At 36.3% G+C, this 24,289-nt stretch overlaps 1 protein-coding gene across 2 annotated transcripts in view; it reads right to left on the bottom strand.

Annotated features, from left to right (window-relative positions):
• LUZP2 (leucine zipper protein 2) overlaps positions 1-24,289 on the bottom strand; it is a 601,108-nt gene that overhangs the window by 331,573 nt on the left and 245,246 nt on the right. Inside the window, exons 2-4 of one of the 2 annotated variants that reach the window (XM_003910114.5) lie at positions 20,542-20,655; positions 18,518-18,588; positions 12,431-12,512 (exon numbers count right to left, since the gene is read on the bottom strand). In XM_003910114.5, the coding sequence (XP_003910163.4) occupies positions 12,431-12,505 (75 nt within the window). In that variant the 5' untranslated portion in view covers positions 12,506-12,512; positions 18,518-18,588; positions 20,542-20,655. Of the gene's footprint in view, positions 1-12,430; positions 12,513-18,517; positions 18,589-20,541; positions 20,660-24,289 lie in introns of both variants that reach the window. The other variant, XM_017948549.3, reaches the window with a different exon arrangement.

The raw sequence follows: 24,289 nt of genomic DNA, 5'->3' as shown, positions 1-24,289 counted from the left end.
GTGATTAAAATACATTTCTACAATACATGGTTCTAGTAGGTATGCAAGACTTAAGTAAAGAGAAGAGAAAGTTGAGGGATATTTTTAACTTCTACTCATAATAAAATATTGTCAAACAACTGAAAATACATTTTATTTAAATAGCCTTTTCGAGGAATGACTCCAAAGTGAGCCTATTTGATATTTTGTCTTCAAATTGGTTTGTGAATATGTTATTATAAGTTGTCAACTGGCAGAATATTTGAGTAATTATAACGATAATTCTATTTTTAAAAAAATTTGTTTAATATCAGCTGTGTTTTATAATATGAAGATACACTATGGTCAAAAGATTTTGCTTCTACAACAAATTTTAAAAATTTAGTTCATTCTTCTCTCTTTCCCCTACTGGAAGATAGAAAGAGGCAATTATAACGCAAATGATGTAGTATTCATGGGGATGTCTGTGTCACATACACAAATATTTCCTTATGTGTATGTATGTGTGTATATTTATAGACACCTACATATATAAATATATACTGATAAGTGATTTTTAAATTATTTTTAGAAGTTGTCTGGGTGCGGTGGCACATGCCTATAATCCCAGCACTTTGGAAGGCCAAGGGGGCGGATCACAAGGTCAAGCAATCATGACAATCCTGGCCACCATACACAAAGGTCCTCCTAGGAAGATACTAAGTCTCTGGAAGTCAAGAAGGAGACCCAAGAGATCTCTGTGGAGTCTTTAAGAAAAGTCTCATTAAATGACCGAGTATTAAGTGGAAGAGTGGGCATTCGTCTGGGTAAGAAAGGGATAACAATCTATTTTCTAGTTCTGATGTTCACTTTCCCAGGTTCTGAATAACACTCAGAGTATTCTGACAAGTCAGATAAAATTTTTACAGTCTCTGGGTCTAGAAGATTCCAAGTAGATAATTATATTAAGAGGCTGTATTAGGGTTCTCCAGAGGGACAGAACAGGATATATGTGCATACGAAAGGGAGTTTACTAGGGAGAATTGGCTTACAGGATCACAAGGCGAATTCCCATGATAGGCCATCTGCAAGCTGGGGAAGACAGAAGCAGTAGCGGCTCAGTCAGAGTCCAAAAGCCTCAAAAGCTGGGAAGCAGACAATGCAGCCTTCAGTCTGCGGCTGATGGCCTGAGAGCCCCCGGCGAACCACTGGTATAAGTCCAAGAATCCAAAGGCCAAAGAACCTGGAGTCTGATGTCCAAGGGCAGGAGAAAAGGGAGGAAGAATCCAGCCTAGGAAGAGATGAAAGCTAGAAGGCTCAAGGGTCTATCTATTCCTGTTAACTTCTAAAAATAATTTTGAAATCACTTATCAGTCCATATTTATATATGTAGATATCTGTAAGCCAGCTTATCCTACCTTCCTTTGCCTGCTTTGGTCCAGCTATGCTGACAGCTCATTGGATGGTGCTGCCTACACTGAGGGTAGGTCTTTCTCCCCTATTCCACTGACTAAAATGGCAGCCTCCTCTGGCAACACCCTCACAGACACACCCAGAAACAATACTTAAACCAGCTATCTATGTATCCTTCAATCCAATCAAGTTGACACCTAATATTAGCCATCACAGGGGCCTATAACCACATAACAAGAAGAGACTCCTAGTGGGAAAACAAGGCTTTTGACTTTAAAGTTGTTTAAATGTGTTCGCTTCTGCTCTTCCTTCTCCATTCTCTCATCTCCTTTTTTATCTTCTTACGGCAAAGACCAAAGCCCACCAAAGTGGTCTCTTCGGATTTGCACCTTGTGCCAGCCCAGGTCCAATTACCTTTGAAGTTGGTCAGTTGGAAGTTTTGGACTCTACTGTAAGCTGTTTCTATAGTAATACATATATTTTCTAACTACATCATCCAAAGGGGGTATGGCTATGTACATTTGTTCACTTCAGGAAAGGAGTGAGATGTGCCCTCTGGTATTACTTCATATCAACTATTTATATCAAGATTTCCATTTCTAATTGAAGGGTTACAAATTATATGTAATTTTTAAAATGTTTTAATTTTCTAAAAAGTATAATGGGAAAAGAAGACTCCTGATATATTATTATTCTTTTCCTCTCTCATTTTCCTCACCTAAAAACATACACAAATATTCCCTTATGTGTGTGTATGTGTGTATATTGATAGATACCTACATATATAAATATATACTGACAGGCGATTTTTAAATTGTTTTTAGAAGTTGGCTGGGTGCGGTGGCTCATGCCTATAATCCCAGCACTTTGGGAGACCAAGGGGTGTGCATCACAAGGTCAAGAGATCACGACCATCCTAGCCAACATGGTGAAACCCCATCTCTTCTAAAAATACAAAATTAGCTGGGCATGGTGGCGTACACCAGTAGTCCCAGGTTACTAGGGAGGCTGAGGAAGGAGAATTGCTTGAACCTGGGAGGTGAAGGTTGAAGGGAGCTGAGATCGTGCCACTGCACTCCAGCCTGGCAACAGAGCAAGACTCTGTCTCAAAAAAAAAAAAAAAAAAAGGAAGTTAACAAGAATAGACACACCCTCTGAAGGAAGCAAAGTGCTCCTGCAGAACCTGGGAGACACCTCAAATACTGTGAGTACCCAAACTGCTGAAGTGGGAAAGGGAGACCCTTGGCTACTGAACACACACCCTGACTGGGGAAACTGAAGGAGCAGTTTTCAGGAAAGGTTTCCAACCTTACCTGGAGCTGAATCAATTTAGATTGCTGAGTAAAATACAGGGATAGAGGAAGCAGTGTGAAAGGCCCTGAGAGCTCACTTGGTTCCCAAGCAGTCCATTCCTGCCTGGCATCACAGGGAACCTTCAGGAGGGGTGTCAGCGGAAAACACCACAGGAAGTAGGAAGTCTCCAGTTGAACTCTGTAATAATTAGAATCCGGTGAGAAGCCTCCTGGCCAGAACACAGGGAAAGGTGCAAATCCAGCTTGCAGACTTCACAGGCAGGGGAAGAACCAAACCTTTTTTTTTTTTTTTCGAAGCTGGAAGGTGGGTAGCCTGGGGTAATTTCTCAAACCCTGCTCGCCTACCACCTGGAAATAGACTTAGGGCTGTTAGAGGGGACATGGTGGGAGTGAGACCAGCCCTACAGATTGCGTGGAAGCTGGGCAAGGCCTGTGACTACCGGCTTTTTCCCACTTCCCCGAAAACCTGCATGACTCAGCCGAGGCAGCCATATTCCTCCTAGGTACACAACTCCAGGGACCTAGGAACCACATCCCCATATCCGACAGCAGCCACAACAAGACCCACCCAAGGAGAATGTGAGCTCAGACAAGCCTAGCCCTGAAGCAACCTGAGGGTCCTTCCCTATCCACCCTGGTAGCCTGGTAGCAGAAGACAAAGGGCATATACTCTTGGGAGTTTTAGGGCCCTGCTCACCACTGGTTCCTCTCGGCACTACCACAGCTGATGCTCTCTGGAAAGCGCCAAGTCCTGGCAGGAGGCTAACCAGTACAAAAATGGAACATGAAACCACCAGAGCTAAGAACCCTCACAGAGTGCATTTCACCCCCAACTGCCCCCTCCACCAGAACAGGTGCTGGTATCCACAGCTGGGAGACCCATAGATGGCTTATATCACAGGACTCTGCGCAGTCAACCCCCAGTAGCGGACCGGAGCTGGGTAGACTTGCTGGGTGGCTAGACCCAGAAGAGAGATAACAATAACTGCAGCTAGGCTCATAGGAAGCCACATCCATAGGAAAACAAGAAGAGTACCACATCAAGGGAACACCCCATGGAACAAAAGAATCTGAACAGTAACTTTCAACCCTAGACCTTCCCTCTGACAGAGTCTACCAAATGAGAAGGAACCAGAAAACCAACACTAGTAATATGACAAAGCAAAGCTCTTTAACGCCCCCAAAAAATCACACTAGCTCACCAGGATCCAAGAAGACATCCCTGATTTACCTGAAAAAGAATTCAGGCGGTTAGTTATTAAGCTAATCAGGAAGGCACCAGAGAAAGGCAGAGCCCAATGCGAGGAAATTCAAAAAGCGATACAAGAAGTGAAGGGAGAAATATTCAAGGAAATAGATAGCATAAAGAAAAAACAATCAAAACTTCAGGAAACATCGGACATACTTATAGAAATGCAAATGTTCTGGAAAGTCTCATAATAGAATTGAACACATAGAGGAAAGAAATCCAGAGTTTGAAGAAAAGGTCTTTCGATTAACTCAATCCAACAAAGTCAAAGAAAAAAAGAATAAGAAAATATGAACCAAGCCTCCAAGAAGTCAGGGATTATGTTAACAACCAAACCTAAGAATAATCAGTGTTCCTATGAAAGAAGATAAATCTAAAAGTTTGGAAAACATATTTGGGGGAATAAATTGAAGAAAACTTCCCCAGCCTTGCTAAAGACCTAGACATCCAAATACAAGAAGCACAAAGAACATGTGGGAAATTCATCACAAAAAGATCATCAACTACACACATTGTAATCAGGTTATCTAAAGTTAAGATGAAACAAAGAATCTTAACTTTGCTTTTGTGAGACAAAAGCACCAGGAATCCTATAAAGGAAAACCTATTATTTTAACAGTAGGTTTCTCAGCAGAAACCTACAAGCTAGAAGGATTGGGCCCTATCTTCAGCCTCCTCAAACAAAACAATTATCAGCTAAGAATTTTGTATCCAGTAAAGCTAAGCATCATGTATGAAGGAAAGATACAGTCTTTTTTGGACAAACAAATGCTGAGTGAATTCGCCACTACCAAGCCACCACTATAAGAACTATTAAAAGGAATGTTAAATCTTGAAACAAATCCTGAAAACGATCAAAACAGAATCTCTTTAAAGTATAAATCACAGAGGACCTATAAAACAAAAATACAAATTAAAAACCAAAAACATAAAACAAAAAACACCAAGTACATAATAGCACAATGAATGAAATGGTACCTCGCATCTCAGTATAAACATTGATTGTAAAGGGTCTAAATGCTCCACTTAAAAGATAGAGAACTGCAGAATGGATAAGAACTGGCCGGGCGCAGTGGCTCATGCCTGTAATCCCAGCACTTTGGGAGGTCAAGGCAGGCGGATCACCTGAGGGCAGGAGTTCAAGACCATCCTGGCCAACATGGTGAAACCCCGTCTCTATTAAAAATGCAAAAATTAGCCAGGTGTGGTGACATGTGCCTGTAATCCCAGCTATTCAGGAGGCTGAGATAGGAAAATCGCTTGAACTCAGGAGGTGGAGTTTGCAGTGAGTCAAGATTGTGCCATTGCACTCCAGCCTGAGTGACAGAGTAAGACTCCATCTCAAAACAAAACAAAACAAAACAAACAACAAGAACAAAAAACTTGTCAACCAACTATCTGCTGCTTTCAGGAGACTCACTTAACACATAAGAACTCACATAAACTTAAAGTAAAGTGGTAGAAAGAGGTATTTCATTCAAATAGACACCAAAAGCAAGCAGGGGTAGCTATTCTTATATCAGACAAAACAAACTTTAAAGCAACAGTGGTTAATAGAGACAAAGTGGGATATTATATAATGGTAGAAGGCCTTGTCCAACAAGAAAATATCACAATCCTAAATATATATACACCTAACACTGGAGTTCTCAAATTTTTAAAATAATTACTGATAGACCTAACAAATGAGATAGACAACAACAAAATAATACTGGGGGACTTCAATACTCCACTGACAGTACTAGAAAAGTCAAGACAGAACATCAACAAAGAAACAGTGAATTTAAACTATACGTTGACACAAATGGACTTAACAGATATATACAGAATGTTTCATCCAACAACCACAGAATATACATTCTATTCAACAGCACATGTAACTTTCTCTAAGATAGACCATATGATAGGCCATAAAACGAGTCTCAATAAGTTTAAACAATTTGAAATTATATCAAACACTCTCTCAGACTACAATGGAAAAAAAAAAAAAAAAAAAAAAACTGGAAATCAACTCCATAAGAAACCTTCAAAACCATGCAAATACATGGAAATTAAATAACCTGCTCCCAAAGGAGCATTAGGTCAAAAATGAAATCAAGATGGAAATTTAAAAAATCTTCAGACTGAATGACAATAATGACACAACCTATCAAAACCTCTGGGATATGGCAAAGGTGGTGCTATGAGGAAAGTTCATAGCCCTAAATGCCTACATCAGAACAGCTGAAAGAGCACAAACTGACACTCTAAGGTCACACCTCAAGGAACTAGAGAAACAAAAACAAACCAAACCCAAACCCAGAAGAAGAAAGGAAATAACCAAGATCAGAGCAGGCCTAAGTGAAACTGAAACAAAAAACAACCAATACAAAAGTTAAATGAAACAAAAAGCTGATTCTTCGAAAAGATAAATAAAATTGATAGAATATTAGCAAGATTAACCAAGAAAAGAAGAGAGAAAATCCAAACAACCTCACCAAGAAATGAAACAGGAGATATTACAACTGACACCACTGAAATACAAAAGATCACTCAAGTCTACTATGAATACCTTTATGCACATAAACTAGAAAACCAAGAAGAGATGGATAAATTCCTGGAAAAATACAACCCTCCTAACTGAAATCAGGAAGAACTAGAAACCCCAAACAGACCAATAACAAGCAGGGAGATTGAAACGGTAATTAAAAAATTACTAGCAAAAAAAGTCTAGGACCAGATAGATTCACAGCAGAATTCCACCAGACATTCAAAGAAGAATTGGTAACAATTCTTTTGGCACTATTCCACAAGATAGAAAAAGAGGGAACCCTCCCTAATTTATTCTATGAATTCAGCATCACCCTAACACCAAAACCAGGTAAGAACATAACCAAAAAGAAAACTACAGACCAATATCCTTCATGAACATAGACACTAACCTCCTTAACAAAATGTGAAATAACCAAACCCAACATCTCAAAAAGATAATCTACCATGATCAAGTGGGTTTTATATCAGGGATGCAGGGATGTTTTAACATACACAAGTCAATAAATGGGATACACCACATAAACAGAATTAAAAACAAAAATCACATGATCATCTCAACAGATGCAGAACAAGCATTTGCCAAAACCCAGCATCCCTTTATGATTAAAGCTCTCAGCAAAATTAGCATACAAGGCACATACCTCAATGTAATAAAAACTATCTATGACAAACCCACAGCTAACATAATACTAAATGGGGAAAAGTTGAAAGCATTCCCTCTGAGAACTGGGAACAAGAAAAGGATGCCCACTCTCACCACTCCTCTTCAACATAGTTCTGGAAGTCCTAGCTAGAGCAATCAGACAAGAGAAAGAAATAAATGGCATCCAAATTGGTAAAGAGGAAGTCAAACTGTCATTGTTTGCTGATGATATTATCATTTACCTCGAAAACCCTGAAGACTCCTCTGAAAAGCTCCTAGAACTGATAAAATAATTCAGTAAAGTTTCTGGATAGAAGATTACTGTACACAAATTAGTAGCTCTTCTATACACCAACAGCGACCAAGTGAAGAATCAAATCAAGGATTCAACCCCTTCTACAATAGCTGCAAAAAGGTAACATACTTAGGAATACACCTAACCAAGGAGGCAAAAGACCCCCACAAGAAAAACTACAAAACACTGTTGAAAGAAATCACAGATGACACAAACAGAAACACATCTCATGTTCATGAATGGGTAGAAGCAATATTGTGAAAATGACCATGCTGCCAAAAGCAATCTACAAATTCAACACAATCCCCATCAAAATACCACCATCATTCTTCACAGAACTAGAAAAAACAATTCTAAAATTTATATTGAAACAAAAAAGAGCCTACATAGCCAAAGCAAGACTGAGCAAAGAGAACAAATCTGGAGGTTTCACACTATCTGATTGCAAACTATAAGGCTATAGTCACCAAAATAGCATAGCACTGGTATAAAAATAGGCATATAGACCAATGGAACATAATAGTGAACCCAGAAATAAACCCAAATACTTACAGCCAACTGATCTTTGGCAAAGCGAACAAAAATATAAAGTGGGGAAAGGACACACTTTTCAACAAATGGTGCTGGAATAATTGGCTAGCCACATATAGGATAATGAAACCATCTTCATCTCTCACCTTATACAAAAAATCTACTCAAGATAGATTAGGACTTAAATCTAAGACCTGAAACTATAAAAATTCTAGTGGATAACATTGGAAAAACCCTTCTTGACATTGGCTTAGGCAAGGCTCTCATGACAAAGAACCCAAAAGCAAATGCAATAAAAACAAAGATAAATAGTGGGGACTTAATTAGACTAAAGAGCTTTTGCACAGCAAAAGAAACAGTCGGCAGAGTAAACAGACAACTCACAGATTGGAAGAAAATCTTCATAATCTATACATCTGACAAAGGACTAATATCCAGAATGTACCACAAACTCAAACAAATCAGTTTAAAAAAATACCATCAAAAAGTGGGCTAAGAACATGAATAGACAATTCTCAAAAGAAGATTTACAAACTACAAATAAACATATGAAAAATCACTCAATAGCATTAATAGTCAGGGAAATGTAAATCAAAATCAAAATGTGATACCACCTTACTCCTGCAAGAATGGCCATAATAAAAAAAATCAATAAACAGTAGATGTTGGCATAAACGCAGTGATCAGGGAACACTTCTACACTGTCGGTGGGAATGTAACCTAGTACAGCCACTGTAGAAAAGAATGTGGTGATTCCTTAAATAAGTAAAAGTAGAACTATCATTTGATCCATCAATCTCCCTACTGGGTATATACCCAGAGGAAAATAAGTCATTATATGAAAAAGATACTGTACACTCATATTTATAGTGCACAATTCACAATTGCAAAATTGTGGAACCAACCCAAATGCCCATCAATCAACAAGTGGATAAAAAAATGGTGATATATATATATATAGAGAGAGAGAGAGTTAATTCATATATATATATGAAAAAATATATATATATAATGGAATACTACTCATCCATAAAAAGGAATGAATTAACAGCATTTGCATCGACCTGGATGAGATTGCAGACTATTATTTTAAGTGAAGTAACTCAGGAATGGAAAACCAAACATTGTATGTTCTCACTGATATGTGGGAGCTAAGCTATGAGGACGCAAAGGCATAAGAATGATTCAATGGACTTTGGGGACTTGGGGGAAAGGGTGAGTCGGGGGCAAGGGATAAAAGACTACAAATAGGGTGCAGTGTATACTTCTCGGGTGATGGGTGCACCAAAATCTCACAAATCACCACTAAAGAATTTGCTTATGTAACCAAATACCATCTGTACCCTAATGACCTATGGGAAAAAAAAGTAATTAACAAGAACAGTGAATAAAAAAGAAATAGTCTGCAATTAAGAAAATGCAAGCCATTGGTGAGAAACCTCACCATCTAGTAGTTTTTAATAATAAAAAAATATCACTGTGTTGCCCTGATCACTGATACACAGGTAATATGTCTGATTCCCATAAAGACACCATTTGTAAGTCTCTGGGAACCTGAGGTCACTCTCAAACATTTCAATGCCAGCTTTTAAGAATAGCCATTGAAAATCCATGTGGCAGTATCCAGAAATTGCAAAACAAAACTATTTTGATTAGTAATGTAAATAGAGTTGAGGAAATAGAACATCTTAAATTATGAACAATGGAATAGATTTATTTAATATTCCTTTTACTAGGTATGCATTCTTATGTAATCTCTGATAATTCTTACCATGATATTATCATATAACAAAGATTTTAAATGGTTAGAAAGAAAAAATACTAATAATGATGATGATGATATCATGCAATTTAGAGGCTGCTCACAATTGATTATGTCTTCTGCTCAATAGTGTATGCATCATCTCATATAATCACCAAATAACCTGTCATATAAGTACCACTGGCATACTTTTTAAAATGAAAAAGCCTCAGAGAAATCAAATGACTCGCTTATATTCACTCAGCTAAGCGATGAAGATGAAATTAAAATGGGAAGCGCAGAAGGAAGGGGAATGACTTTAGTGTAATGTCTATTATCTACTACATGCCAGATATAATTTTAGAGAGATTATGTGCATTAATTTAATGTGAATAACCCCTTAAATGTGATAATGAGGAAACTTGCACAAGTTCAAAAGCTTGATCAAGTCTGGTAATGAGCTAGTAAATTTACAGAACTAGTAAATGGCCTACTGGAAATGTAAACCGCAAACACTCCTACTCTGAAGCACATACTAAGTTATGAGTTTCCTTAGGAAGTTTCTGGTTTAGTGAAGACTTTTGGGGGAAAACAGAAACCTTCCCTCAAGATTCAATGTTCAGCCATAAGGAACGCACTGCCAGCGTGCTGAGATGAAGGCAAAGGTGACTCAGTCTACATTATTTGCCCATGACATTTTTCATACGTAGATATTCTAACTTTGGTTTGTGCTCTTTCAAAAGTTGTAACTCTCTTCTTTTTGGATCTCAGACAGTTTGCATAATCTACTGAAATAATTATGAGTTCATGCCTTAGATCTTCTGCCTTATAGCTATGCAAATGCAAGCTAGAAACACCTTATCTGAGCTACTATTTTTCAGGAAAGAAAAAAAAACAATGTAGTTTTATTATGAGAACCAGAGAAAACAGTCTGTGTGAGCACTTCTATTCTTCTCTACCATTGTTTGTCATTAGGCTATGAAGAAACCCAGATTAAATATGATTAGTCACGGCAGATATGTGATTGTAATTAGGACCATTCAGTAAGCTCGGTCAGATGTTGGGGGGAGGAATCAACAAGCTGATGATTAAAATATGTCTATTCTTTTATGTAACATTTGGTATCCAGTGAGCCAGACTTTAGACCGCATTTCAGGTGAGCAGTGAGAGTTGCCATGGCATAACAATGAACCAACATGCCCGTCCTAACAGGTGAACAGAACAGATAACAGTGAATCCTTAACATGAAACAGTTCTGTACTTTGGAAAGTCAGCAATCATTATTAGAAAGGCTGTTCCTGAAATCCGGTGTTGCAGATGACAGACTGGCCTGAGTTTCAGCAGCAAAACTCCACATTTCAATCAAGGTTGTTAAAGGAAGTTTTGTAAAAGAAAGGCAGGCTGACTGTGTTTAGAGAGCCTAGGATTCCAGGTAATTGACCTAAATGGAGATTCAGGCTTCACCACGGTTTTAGCGTCTGTAAACTTGATGCTTTAACATTTGTTCTTCAAGGATGTGCTGGATCGGCCTTGTTCAGAACAATCCAATCATATGCTTGAGCCACCCTGCCTTAGCTCTGGGAGTCTCCCATTGCTGCTCCACCGTGTCAGAAGGAAGTCCTCCTCCCAGAGACACACTTTTCAAATACAACAACCAATCAAAAAACAACACTAGTAATTTCCCCCCTTTTATTATCCCAGGCCACTGTGGATTTGCCCTAATCACCTTAGGGATAGGTTATAAGTCAAAACAGCTGCTATGCCCCAGAGTCAGCCAAAAATCACTCAAACTGGCCAATCCCAAGCCCACTTATCCATCCCAACCCCACTTATCCTGCCTCACTTGTTCATTGCCCCAGAAACCACAATAAACCTCTTACCCACAGTTTCCTCCTCTCCCTCTGCCTCATGAACAGCCTGGGTACCTTCTCGTGTGGCCCCTCTGTGGTCTACAGCTAGAACTGTGAGAAAGAAGCTATGTTTTCAGTGGTAGTCTTTTCCTGATCTGTTGACTTTACCATACCTCATACGTTCAATTAACACACCATATTTTAAAACAGACTGAGATCCTGAAAACAAGATATAAGGTCCAATCCCTATACATGATGCATAAGGTGGCTTTGGGGAATACAGTAGAAACCTAGTTTTTCAACACGGCTCACAGGAACACCATCCCTCCTGCCTATAGTAAATATTCATAGTAAGAGCTGAAACGGTGGGGTCAAGGGAACATCATTTCAGGTGAGAAAGTTTGTTTCACAGTTTATTTCTCACAGTTCTCACTGTCATGAGAGGAGTTTGATTCATCAATTTTGGAGTGCATTAGAATAACCCATGGGATGGATTAAATAGGCAGACGCCTTGGCCCTGCTCCTGAGAGATCCTTATTCAGTGGATGTGGGGTGCGACTTAACCATCACTTAGCTTAATTTACTTCCCAGTCAGTGACAACCCACGATCTGAGAGCCACTGATGAGGCCCTGACACCAGAACCTTTACCCCATTCTGTCCTTCAGTTTCTCATTCTTAAAAGTAGGCTGGGAATGAGATGATCCCTTAATAATGAAATAAAACACTAACCTTTTCCAGAAATGAATGCTGACCAAGTACTATTCTGATGACATTGACTGATGCTTCTTTTATTGTCTTTTCACTTTTATTTTTATAGGTGTGTTTGTTCCATAGTGATTTTGGAAAAAGAAAGTAACAATCTCCCAGCCCTAAAGCAAAGGGCACAAAGTAGAAACACACTTACAGTAGCCTGGTGTTTTTCTGCTTTCTCCGATGTCTCTTTAAGTTGATTTTGCAGGGCCTCCTGAAGAGATTTCATTTCTTCTCTAGTTTAGTAGAAAACAGAGCATAAGAGAGAAAATAATACAGTTCCATTATTTTCTGTGTACATTATAAAAGGAGGCTTTGCTGTATACATTTAGGACACAGACAACTAGAATTCCATAAAGTCACAGTTAAGCATACAGGATGTGTCTAAAGATTCTGGTAATAAAAGTCTTTTTCTTCCATGCAAATACTAAAAGCAAGTGGAATTTTTTAAAATTACCTTACTATTATGCTTTATAAATATCCCACTGTTTGAATCATCTGTGAGCTACATGATGTGTTAAAGTAAAGCGATATATAATTCAAGTTGAAAAGATAATTCCACTAACACCATACTGGGATGTGAACATGCTGGTTAGAAAAAGTCACCATAGACTTGCTGATAGGATAAAATTACTGTTCCCTTCTGATGCTCTTAATTAATTAATTCTAAAATATTGTGCTTTATACATCCTTTGTAAGGCCTGAGACCTTTTGTAAAAACAGGGAAAAGAAACTTTTTCTAACTTAAGGCCTCTCTCATTTAATGAAGGTAATTAAAAAATGCATGCATATGCATATATACTCATTGTGTCTCAAGCTCAATAGTACATAAGGATCCTGTATCCCTTTTTAAAAGGAGTGATCTTTCCCTTAATTTGCATTTCTCTTAAGGATTTAGGATTTATTGATTTATAACTCATCATATTATTTATATTTATTTATTTATAACACATTATATTATCTTTCTGTGCCTTGATTTTTTTTTTTTTAACTCAAGCTATCACCTCAAACAGATCAGATATTAGATAAAGGCTAGTGTACAAAAAAATAGAAACCTGTTTGAGTCTTACCAGTACCTAAACTAATTTAAAACTTCCAATCTAGCGCCAAAAGACTAGCTCTGGATATTTGGGCAAGTGACACACCATCTCATACTCAATTTCTTCATCCAAAAAAAGGGCACAATGGTAGAACTAACTAATAGATTTGTGCTCATATTAAGATGACATAATGTAAACAAAGTGCTTAACACAATGCCTGTAAAATAATTACTTAACAAATATTAGGTCATGGCAATAACCACTGACACAACTCCATACTCCTATGTTCATTCTCTGACCACAAAATTCTGTACAACCACAAGCTGCTCTTTCACCCAGCAGGACTTAATGGGGCAGCCAGATTAATTAGTCTTGAGACTGATGTACCAGTCCCAATTTCAAGAATTAGAAAGAAAGTCTGTCTGTTTTTTGGAATCATTTTGGACTTTGGTTGATAAATCAAAATATAGTGAGAACAAGTTATAGAATAATTACAGTCACTTTGGTTTTTAAATGATTTATGCTTCTTGGGTGATGCTTTTAATGTGCTTGAAGTGGATTCTAAGTGACAGCTTCCATCACTGTCTCAAACTGGTTTCATTTATCAGACTTGTTCCATATATGGACATATAAAATCTGGGCTTCCATTATTATTTCTGATATTTTCCACAGAGTGTTTGTGATATAATATAATATATAATATATTATAATATAAACCTACATATATTGTAGGCTTACAATGTGCAAGACACTTTTATAAACCCCACCCCAAACTATGACATCATATTATGATAGATAACTAATGTATAGAGGGGTAGTGAAATTGTGTTTTAGTGTCTATATGCTCAAACTATAAAGAGTTACTATACTATCTCTACTGAGAAGGAAGGAAGGAAGGAAGGAAGGAAGGAAGGAAGGAAGGAAGGAAGGAAGGAAGGACCTACATGCTATCCCAAACACTCAAATTTTCAACAAGCACTGAGTGAAGCACAATAAAATTATATTTCCTACTGAAAAGTAAGTTATAATTAAAATGACAACATAAAAATTTTTAATATATTTTAATTTAAAATTCCTATTTTTATTTTTAAAAGATGGTCATAAAACACTTAACAAAAATTAAATAATAAAGTATGTTTTATTAAAAACAATGAGTATATATATTTAGATAGATAGATAGATAGATAATGTATGTGTGGGAGTAGGTATCTATCTATATGTTTCTTCCAAAAAAAATCCCCGATTCTGACATCTAGAGGCAATCTAGGGAACAGAACAAAAAACAAATTGTAAAATATGGAAAAGGTAGAGAATTCTCTATATTTTCCTGCCAAAGAACACTATCAGGCAGAAAGGTAAAGTAGATTTTTTGTCTTCTATATCTCATTTCTTCTGCCTTCCTTCTAAGCTTATGTCGTCACATGCTCACTGCTCTAGTGCTTTAGCTAGCTATAGATTTCTGCTTCACAGACTTACTAAGTTATCCTCCTAGGGAGGTGATTCCTGACTTGCCTCTGCACCACTTCTCAACACCAACTGAGATTTACTCAATCTATATCTGCTACTCTAGGGCTCTATTTGGTACTAAACTGAAACTTTAATTCTAAAAAATTCATGGCTCAACTGACACCTGTAATAGATAGCTCCAATATTGAAATATTTTAGCATAACATTTTGTATTACAAGGAATTTCAAAGGGCCATCATTTCACACCTCTTTCATCCCAAATTATAGCTATAAAAACACTCTCAACTTAATCACTCTACAGAAAGCTATTTCTTTCTAGTGACTATCTGCTTATATTAGGGATGGAGAACGTGCCACAATTCTAGCAACTTTTTTTTTTTTTTTTTTGAGTTTTCAGAGAACATTATCGTAAAGTACTTTAGTACACTGAGTCCAAAACTGCCTTCCGGGAATCTCTACCAACCCACCACCTTAAAGAATAAAAGGTTTTATTCTCTTTTGCTCAAGGACATTTTCAAATTTTCAGACATTACAGAGTCCTGTCCTATTCCCTATTCTCCTTGTTGTGGTTACATATTCTCAGTCCTGACATGGTATGGTTTAAAATCTCTCCATCCACCTAGGGACTCTCTTGTGAATATTATCTAAGCTGTGTAAATATTCCTGAAACGTGATGCTCAAGCCAACACAAATCTCATTTTCTCACTCTTTCTCTCACATAAATGCGTGCACACAAACACACACACCTTTCTCTGCCTGTCTTGCTCAAAAGACACTCTGCTGCCTCTCCACATAGTTGTATGTGGCCACAGCATATCCCCTGAATTTACTTACAGCCTAGTTCCAGCTACACAGAAAGACTTATTAGTTGCCTCTATATTACAGTTCCAGAGGGAGAAACTAGTTGATTCGTTTTGTTTGGGTGGCCACCTCTGAATCATTAGCTATGACCAGTGGTTTCAGAGTCACATAAAAGAGGCATGGCTTCCAGGGATCACTAGTCCAGATGAAGCCAGATGACAAAGATCTGAGGACAAAGGATTCAGAAAACAAGGTAATAATTGAGAGCTGGAGATGTGACCAAATGGCACCTGTAAGCACACTGCACTCTTTCAAACTCAGAGAAGATGTTTAAATTTGCAATAAATTAGTATTTTTGATAACCACAGGTGATACTTTTTCTCTTTTAATGTTTACTAATAAGTCAGATTTTTAAATGAGATACACAGTCTCTTCTACCATAATATACACACAATGTTTATATTTCTCTTTTTAAGTAAACAGCAGAAATCAAATGCAACACATCTTATATCCTTTTGAGAAGTTGCCTTTTATTATAATTTATTGAGTCTTCCATTCTAACTTTGATTGTATGTATAATACAAGTTACGCATATTAAACAAGTTTTTAATTTTAGATAAAACCATGAATTAGTAAGACCAAAATATTCTCCATTTTACCCTCTCTTTGAAAGGCTTGTTCTATCATCTGGTAGTTTATATACTTTACCACATGTATACTTGATGATTAAAATTCTTAAACACCTATTCACATTTTTTTCCTGATTTTTGTGGGGTTTTTGGTGTCATGTGAATCAGCCATAGATATTTTAAGAAAATATCAGCAAACTAAGGGAATAGGTTTTCATTCACATCATGCACAAGCCTGTCTCCTCATCTGTGTCCCTCCAGTGATAAAGAAAGGTTGACTTTATTTTCTTTTACTCCATGGTCCTCACTCTTGAGATCTCCCTGTCCTTGTCTCTAAGTAGCGTTTTCTTGCCCTGGTCTACAGTTTTCTTTCTACTCTAAATGGTTTTGACGGAACAATTTTTCTAAAAGTCAGGAAATAACAGTATTTCCCCTAAAAGATTTCTTTAATTATATTATTTCTTATAGCGCTACCAAAAAGAGGTTCCCTATTTATTATCACTGAAACCCAGTATGTGCCACCCTTTAGCCATTTTTATTTTTGTCTTTACATACAGATCTATTTTCTAATCTTCTCAAACTCACTATATCGTCTTCAGTCTCTCACTGGGTGCTGCACATATATTGTGTAGAAATCAATTTTTGTTTTTCTATTTTTGTTCATTCTCCATTCCTAACCTGAAATACTCTATAAAAATAATCATTTTCAGCATCTCTTGGTCTCTTTTGATGGGTTATTTTTTAATTTTATTTTTTAAAGAATATAGTATATTATTAACTATAGTAATCATGTACTCACTTCATCTAACTTATTTCTCTTCTCCAACTGAAATTTAGTATTCTTTAGCCAATACTTCACCACCAGCACTCTCTCCAGCTACCTCTGACCCTGGTAACGACCACTCTAATCTCCATCTCTTTTACATCAACTTTTTTAGATTCCAAATAAAAGTGAGATCAGGTGGTATTTGTTTTTCTGTGTCTGGCTTAGTTTCCTTAACATAATGTCCTCCAGGTTCATCCGTGTTGTCACAAATAACAAGATTTTCTATTTTCTGACTCAATAATGTTCTACTATTTCTATTCCAAATGTTGCTTATGTCCTCTATCACTACTTCACAGAGACACAAATACTTGTGTAACACTGAGCATGATTTATTTCAAACCAATACAATCATTAAAATAATATGGTTTTGGAAACATGTTCGGTTTGCTTTTTTCAAGTTTTTCTTAATATTAGACTTTGAAGAGAATTTCACATTCAAGAAATAATAAACACGTCAGTATAAATAATGAGTCAATGTAAAACAATTGATTTTATATTTTTAATAGATATTATCAACTCAATCCAAAGGCATGTCAATAATAGAGTTTCGAATTAAGAACCAAGGTCAGTGGAGGACATATAGGCTGATGAGAAGTGACTTAGAATCTACTCCACATGCTATCTTGTGTGTAAACTTTTAAACAGTTTTTTGCGTTGTGATCAGTGAGCCAAACTGGAAAGGTGGGGCTGCGGGGTAAGACGGAGCAGATTTTACATCTAAATTTCAATTAACATGATTCTCGGCAATTCTACTAAGCACTCTGAGCAACAATTTGCCATCTACAAAATGGGACTAATAGCCACTTCACAAGGTAATTGTGAAGATGAAACAAGAAAATATATACAAATCTACTAGAAGAGCTGCTAGTAAGTGTGTGGCAGATGTAAGGTTGTTTCTATATTAAAATACTTGTTTTTCTTTTTTTGACTTGGAAAAGCAATTTAAAAATCACATGACTTTTTATAATGTACACAAGTACATTTCATAAAATACTTCCCTCAAAAACAAGCAAACCCATACTAATAATATTGTACTGATTCTACTTGTATTGTTAATAAGATTATTCCATTCCTTACCACTACCTCATCATTACCGTAATCAAGTTTTGATTTTATTAAATATGGTCCACTTAGGTCAATATTATCAAATATGTCTATTGATGGGCAGACTTACTAGGGTCCATCTTACTAACTGAGGAAAGTATTATAGCTCCCTAACATTCAGATTGTGATTTGCAGACAAAAAGTAAAAGCATCACCATCACCAAAGAGCTCGTTAGACATGCAGAATCTCAAGCCCACCCCAGTTGTATAAGAATCTGCATTTGAACAAGATTCCCAAGTGAATCACATGCACATTTAAGTATAAGTGAAAAGATAAATAGGTTCATGCATTTAGAATCAATAAATTTTGTGAAGTTTCTGAATGTTGCTTGACACTATGGCAGAAGTAACTAAATAAAAAAGAAAAGTCTTACCTTTGTTGCTGTCCTAATTCCAGAAGTTTCTTAACATCAGTTTTGGCAGATTGCTCATCGTTTTTTAAAGACTGATAAGAAAGTGGAAAAAGGAAGTTTTATTCAGATGATAAATTGAGGTTCACTTTAACTTTGGTTTTAGAGTACTAGATAGGACTGCACACATGCCCTGGAACAAGAATTAAAAATAAGTCCATGCTGATCCTCTTGGCTCTAAGGACGTAAACAGAAATTTATGACACCAACTACACAGTGGGTGAAAGGAATTGAGCAGTCTTGGCTTTTAGAGGTTTTATGGGGGAGAAACTACTCTCCAAATATCAAAATATAAAGAAATAAAGGTTTATTTATAAGTGAATATAAAACATATCTTCTATTCATTCTTTGAAGTTTTACTGTGTTGTCTGCAGGCATGTTAAACCAGGTCTGGTACAGCTTCTACAAATACTAGGGAACATAGCAAACCTCCCTGCACACGCCAGGAAATAACACAGTTCAAGATTAAAACAGTCAAAGGGCATGCACCTGTTAGGTTTTGTTGATTTCTTATTTATGAGTAATGCATTAAGATATACAAAAAACCAGGGCCATGTGAAATTGTAACTGGTCTCTACAGACAGAATATTAACAATAAGTTATGTTTACTACTTCAGTCCTTAGTGTTTATATGCCTCTAAGAAGGTGCAGGTTTCTTGATATTCTTCCCAGTCTGTTCACTTGGTGAATTTCCACTTAACCACAGGTCAGGCATTGGCTTCACCAGAAATCAATCTGCACTTCTTTTCATCCTTGTGAATGTTTCCCTGATGCTCTGTGCATGCTTCCATCATAACACTATGATTCCTGCACTGTTATCATCCTGCTACCATCTCTGTGTCCTGCTGGGTTGCCTATGTTTTTTTTGTTTGTTTGTTTTTGCTCTTGTTTCCATCTTCTCCACATGTAACACATCTTCTGGAAGAAAAGCTTAGATGTTGACTTTAAATACTAGCTCTGTCCCTTGACTATCTGCATGCTCTTAGTTTCTTAACCTAACTCTGTTTTCTCAACTATGAAATGTGACAAATAGTCTTCATGTGAAAATTAAATACAAATTGGAGAAAGAGTATCTAGCACTGGACCTTGACCATGTTCAGTAAGCCTCAGTGGTTACTAATACCACCACCACCACCACCATCATCATCATCTTCATTATCATTATTATCATCTTAATGGGATTAGGAACCCAAGGAGAAGAGTATAGACAGAAGCAACTCCACGTGGTTTAAAAACATGATTCAGTTCAGTAACTAATAGTCTCTGGAGCCAGACTGTCTACATATAAACTCTGGCTTCTTTTGTAACATTCAAAAATAACATATCTTTCTTAAACATTATCTCTCATGTGTAACAAGGGATGTCACAATAGGATCTACCTCATAGATATGTTACAAGAATTAAACCATATAATACATACAAAGCTTCTAGCATACAGGAGATAATAAATAAAATGTTTATGTCAAATATTACAATATATTACCAAATATTTATGAAACTATTTTTATCCTGTGTAGAATTTTTTGAAGATTTCAGTATGTTAAGACTTTTTTTTTTTTTAACAGTTGTCTTTAAAAAGTATTTACCTATTTTGGTAATACGATTTATTAAAGAATCTTTAGAATTATCCCGAGGTGAATTTAAAATTCTCTTGTAGGTGTGATTCCTATATTCATTTAACTCTTGAGCATAATTACTTTGTCATTTTATAATATGAAAAACACAGGGGTCAAACTGATCTTAGGAGCTTGAGGAATTGATGGCTTTGCCAAGCACACAATTTTCTCATTTCTGTATTTGTTAGACACAGATTCCTAGACAATATTTCAAATGACATTTCTGTTTAAAGTGCATATAATAGTAAGTAATAACTACCATGATCCAGCCCAGAAACACATTAAAAACTGTTTAAAAATGCATGTTAATCCACTCAGAAAATCAGACGACTGCTCATCTTTCACTGCTCAGAAAATGAGTTTTCATCTCACCTGAAGGTTGACTTTAATTCCATCAAGTTCTCTTGATGTCTTTGTCAGCTGACGAAGAATGGTGCTCCGCTCCTTAAAGACTTCTTTCAGCTGCTTTTCTAGCTCTTCATAGTCCTGTCTAACACAGAAAGAACAGGCATGAGAGCCCCCTAAATGGTTCCACTTGGCATCAGTCATAATCAGTAACACTCACAGTTTTAGTAAAATCTAGGGAAATTAAAACCTCAATTACTAAGATGGTTTTGTTGTCATGATTTCATATAAAAAGGGAAAATTGAAAACCCCATTTTATAACAAAAGTTTTGTTTCCCAATGAGGACTATCTAGGCTCATTGGAGACAGCATAGATCTCCAGGCCAGAGAGAGGTTCCAGGACAATATTATACCTCTTCTGTATGTATAATATAGTTTATCAGGTACATATTTGAAAATAGGTATGTTTATTGATACCACACCTTTCCCCTCAGGTCCTTACAATTTTACAGCAAGAGATATATTTTGGAAAAATACATCTAAGAAACATAGGTTCTGATATTGGGGGAACAAACTTTGAGGTAGAGCTAGAACATAAAGTCAGAGGTTTGCGTCTTCTCTGGTTTATAGAGAAGGCAGCCCATCGAAAATGCAACACTTTCCAAACTTAGCTAAGAACCCCTATCCCTATTGCTATTAAAGAGGTATTGGGAGGAGCAAAATCTCTATGACAGTCAGTGAAAAAAATACAGTAATTTCAGTGAATTTTGAACAAACTTGTTAATAAGCACCATGAAAGAAAGACTTCAGTATCTGTGTCACGCATGTGCACATCCTTTTTTTCCCCCTATTTTTTTCATATCATCTTTCCAGGAATTTGAGAAAGATATTGTAATTTGTATTGTGCAAATGTAAAAAAATAATAATCTGGGAGATTAAGTTACTGCCCTAAAGTCCTTCTTATTAAAAGAAACAATTAGCAAGTAGTGAGTGTGTGCACCTTTGTGTATATGTGTATTTGGCCAGTGGGAGGTAGGTGGTTTGGTGGCAGGATGAGGAAATTGACAATTTCCAGCGCAGCCTAACACTGTAACTGATGGGGAAGCGTTAATTAAAATGATGAATTGGACACATAGCAGAGCTGCTAATCCAGGAAAGACTTCTAGGAAAATAAATATAAAATGTATAAGAAGTGCTTTGAAAGAGAAATAGAAATTAGTCATATGAAAAGAGAAAACACGTGTAGATACTGATATGGTCTGGCTGTGTCTCACCCTAACCTCATCTTGAATTGTAGTTCCCATTATTCCCACCTGTTGTGGGTGCATCCCCGTGGGAGATAATTGAATCCTGGGAGCGGGTTCCACCATACTGTTCTTGTGGTAGTGAATAAGTCTAATGAGATCTGATGATTTTATAAGGGGCTTTCTGTTTGGCTGAGCTCTCATTCTCTCTTCCTTGCTGCAGGCAAGACATGCCTTTCATCTCCTTCCATGATTGGGAGGCCTCCTCAGCCACGTGAAACTGTGAATCCATTAAACCTCTTTTTCTTTGTAAATTACCCAGTCTCGGGTATGTCTTTATCAGCAGCGTGAAACAGACTCATACAAATACTAATGAAAATAAATGTTGAATTTTTCAAAAAGTGAATAAATGTCAGAAGGCTTGGTGTTCTAATTGGGGAGTAGGAGATTTGTTGCTGAAATGTGAAATGACTACTCATTTCATAAGACCGTTAAGTGATGATTAGGAATCTGGGCATTATTTTGAGGACAAATGAAAGTAAATGAGAGGTTTTAGGCAGTAAATGACAAGATCAGATTTATGTTTTGGAAAATTATTCCTGGCTGAAAACTCAGGAGTGAATTGGAGAAGGGAAAAAAACAGGAAAACAGGTGCCTGTTAAGAAAGTTACCATTGCAATAGTCCAGACAAAAGATTATGCTGGCCTATCTGGAGCAGAAGCAGGGGAGGTAGGGAAACTTGGATTGATTTCAGCAAACATACAAAATGGAATTAATAGTATACTGTGTCTGTATCTGTATCTGTGTGTGTGTGTGTGTGTTTACATTTAATTCTTTTGCCTGCATGCTGTGGAATAAGGGTGGGAGGGAGCTATTTAGTAATGATGCCATGTTGCTGGCTTAGGAAATTTTTCGACATAGCCCTTCACTGAGAGGGAAGTCAGGAAGAACAGTGCTTTTAGTAAAAGATGGGTCGACAAGTTCAATTGTAAAATTGTAGGAAAATGGCTCAAATTCTCTCAGCTTTGGTTGAGAATCTATAAAATTTTACATTGAACTTACCCACATTTTCATGTGTTAAATAGAGTAATTTATGTAAAGCATTGAACCCATGACAGGTAATTAATTCAAAATGTATACATATGTAATTCTATAACTAAGAAATATCATGAATTTATAGTCATTCTGCAGAAATATAAAGGAACTAAGTCTCCTAATGGCCTTAGTGATGATTAATAAGTGCATCTCATCTAGAATAGACTTCTATTACATTTTTTTTTTCTTTTTCTCATTTGCTAAATGTAGGTCTCTAGCACTCTTCACATTCTTCTCATTAAAAGGAAATTGGAATGGCCCATTGCTAAGAACTACAATATTTCTTGTTGGCCTTCTGAATTTCACTGATGAACAGTAATCAGCCAGTAATTAGACAATTATTAATGCCCCAAATTTCCATTCAGTCTCACTGGCAAAGTTAAATACTAAACAGCAAGTCACATTTTTAATTTCTTCCAATTTTATAACCTTATTTTATGCCTCTGTTTGTTTCTCCTGAACAATAAAGACATCTCCAAAATCATCTTAAGTGACCATAATAAATCATGATAGTAGATTATATGTATTAACAGCATATTATATGCAAGATGGTGTTATGCACGCCATTTCATTTACTCTGCAGAAGAAATTCATAAGAAAAGCACTATTATTAACTCTATTTTATAGGTATGGAAATTGAGTCACAAGAGTGGTAAATAACTTCTAAGGACATGCTATTAAGAAAGTGGTACATCGGTCAGTCTCCAAAGCCTAATATCTTAACCACAATTTTGAAAGAACATACTGACTTGGCTATGAGTTTATCAGATAAATATTCACTGCGTCCTTCAAGAACTTATTATATATTATTTCTTTCTTCTCTATTACACAAATACGTTTTAAATGTTGACTTTATTTACTATATTTATTTTAAATTAAATTAAATATAAATAACATTTCCTTTTTTATAATGTATAACATCATTTAATTTCATCTTCATATTTGATTTTCAAATAATGTTATGAGGAAAACAAAACCAATTTAAATCTCTCTATTTTCTGGTAAATACATTAGGAACCATGAAGAGGACACAAATTATCAGAAAAATATTGGCAGAATTGTTAATTAACAGCACTAGTTTAGATTCAAACATTTAAGGTCCTTATGTAAGAGGAAACCAAATTATACTGCAGAAGTAACCATAATGAAAGTATTGACTAACATTTTACTGGATTTTCTTCCATTTTCAAATGAGTGCATGCTCATCTTCTAATAATTTTCTCTTGCATACATGAAAAGTAAACATGACCCTCCTACACTCATGTTCTGTAAGTGGCTTCATATGTCTTAGAGCACTTTCCATGTCTATATATGTTACTATCCATTTTGGTTGTACTTGAATATATTTTTACCACTGAGACTTTATGGTGTTTCCAATGTTTTTCTTTCTCTCTTAAAAAGTAATAAAGTGTATATTTGTGGGCACAAAAGAATTC

Source organism: Papio anubis, chromosome 12 (genome assembly GCF_008728515.1).
Source record: "Papio anubis isolate 15944 chromosome 12, Panubis1.0, whole genome shotgun sequence".
NCBI classification, from domain to species: Eukaryota; Metazoa; Chordata; class Mammalia; order Primates; family Cercopithecidae; genus Papio; species Papio anubis.
This window is presented reverse-complemented; position numbering and strand designations above follow the sequence as displayed.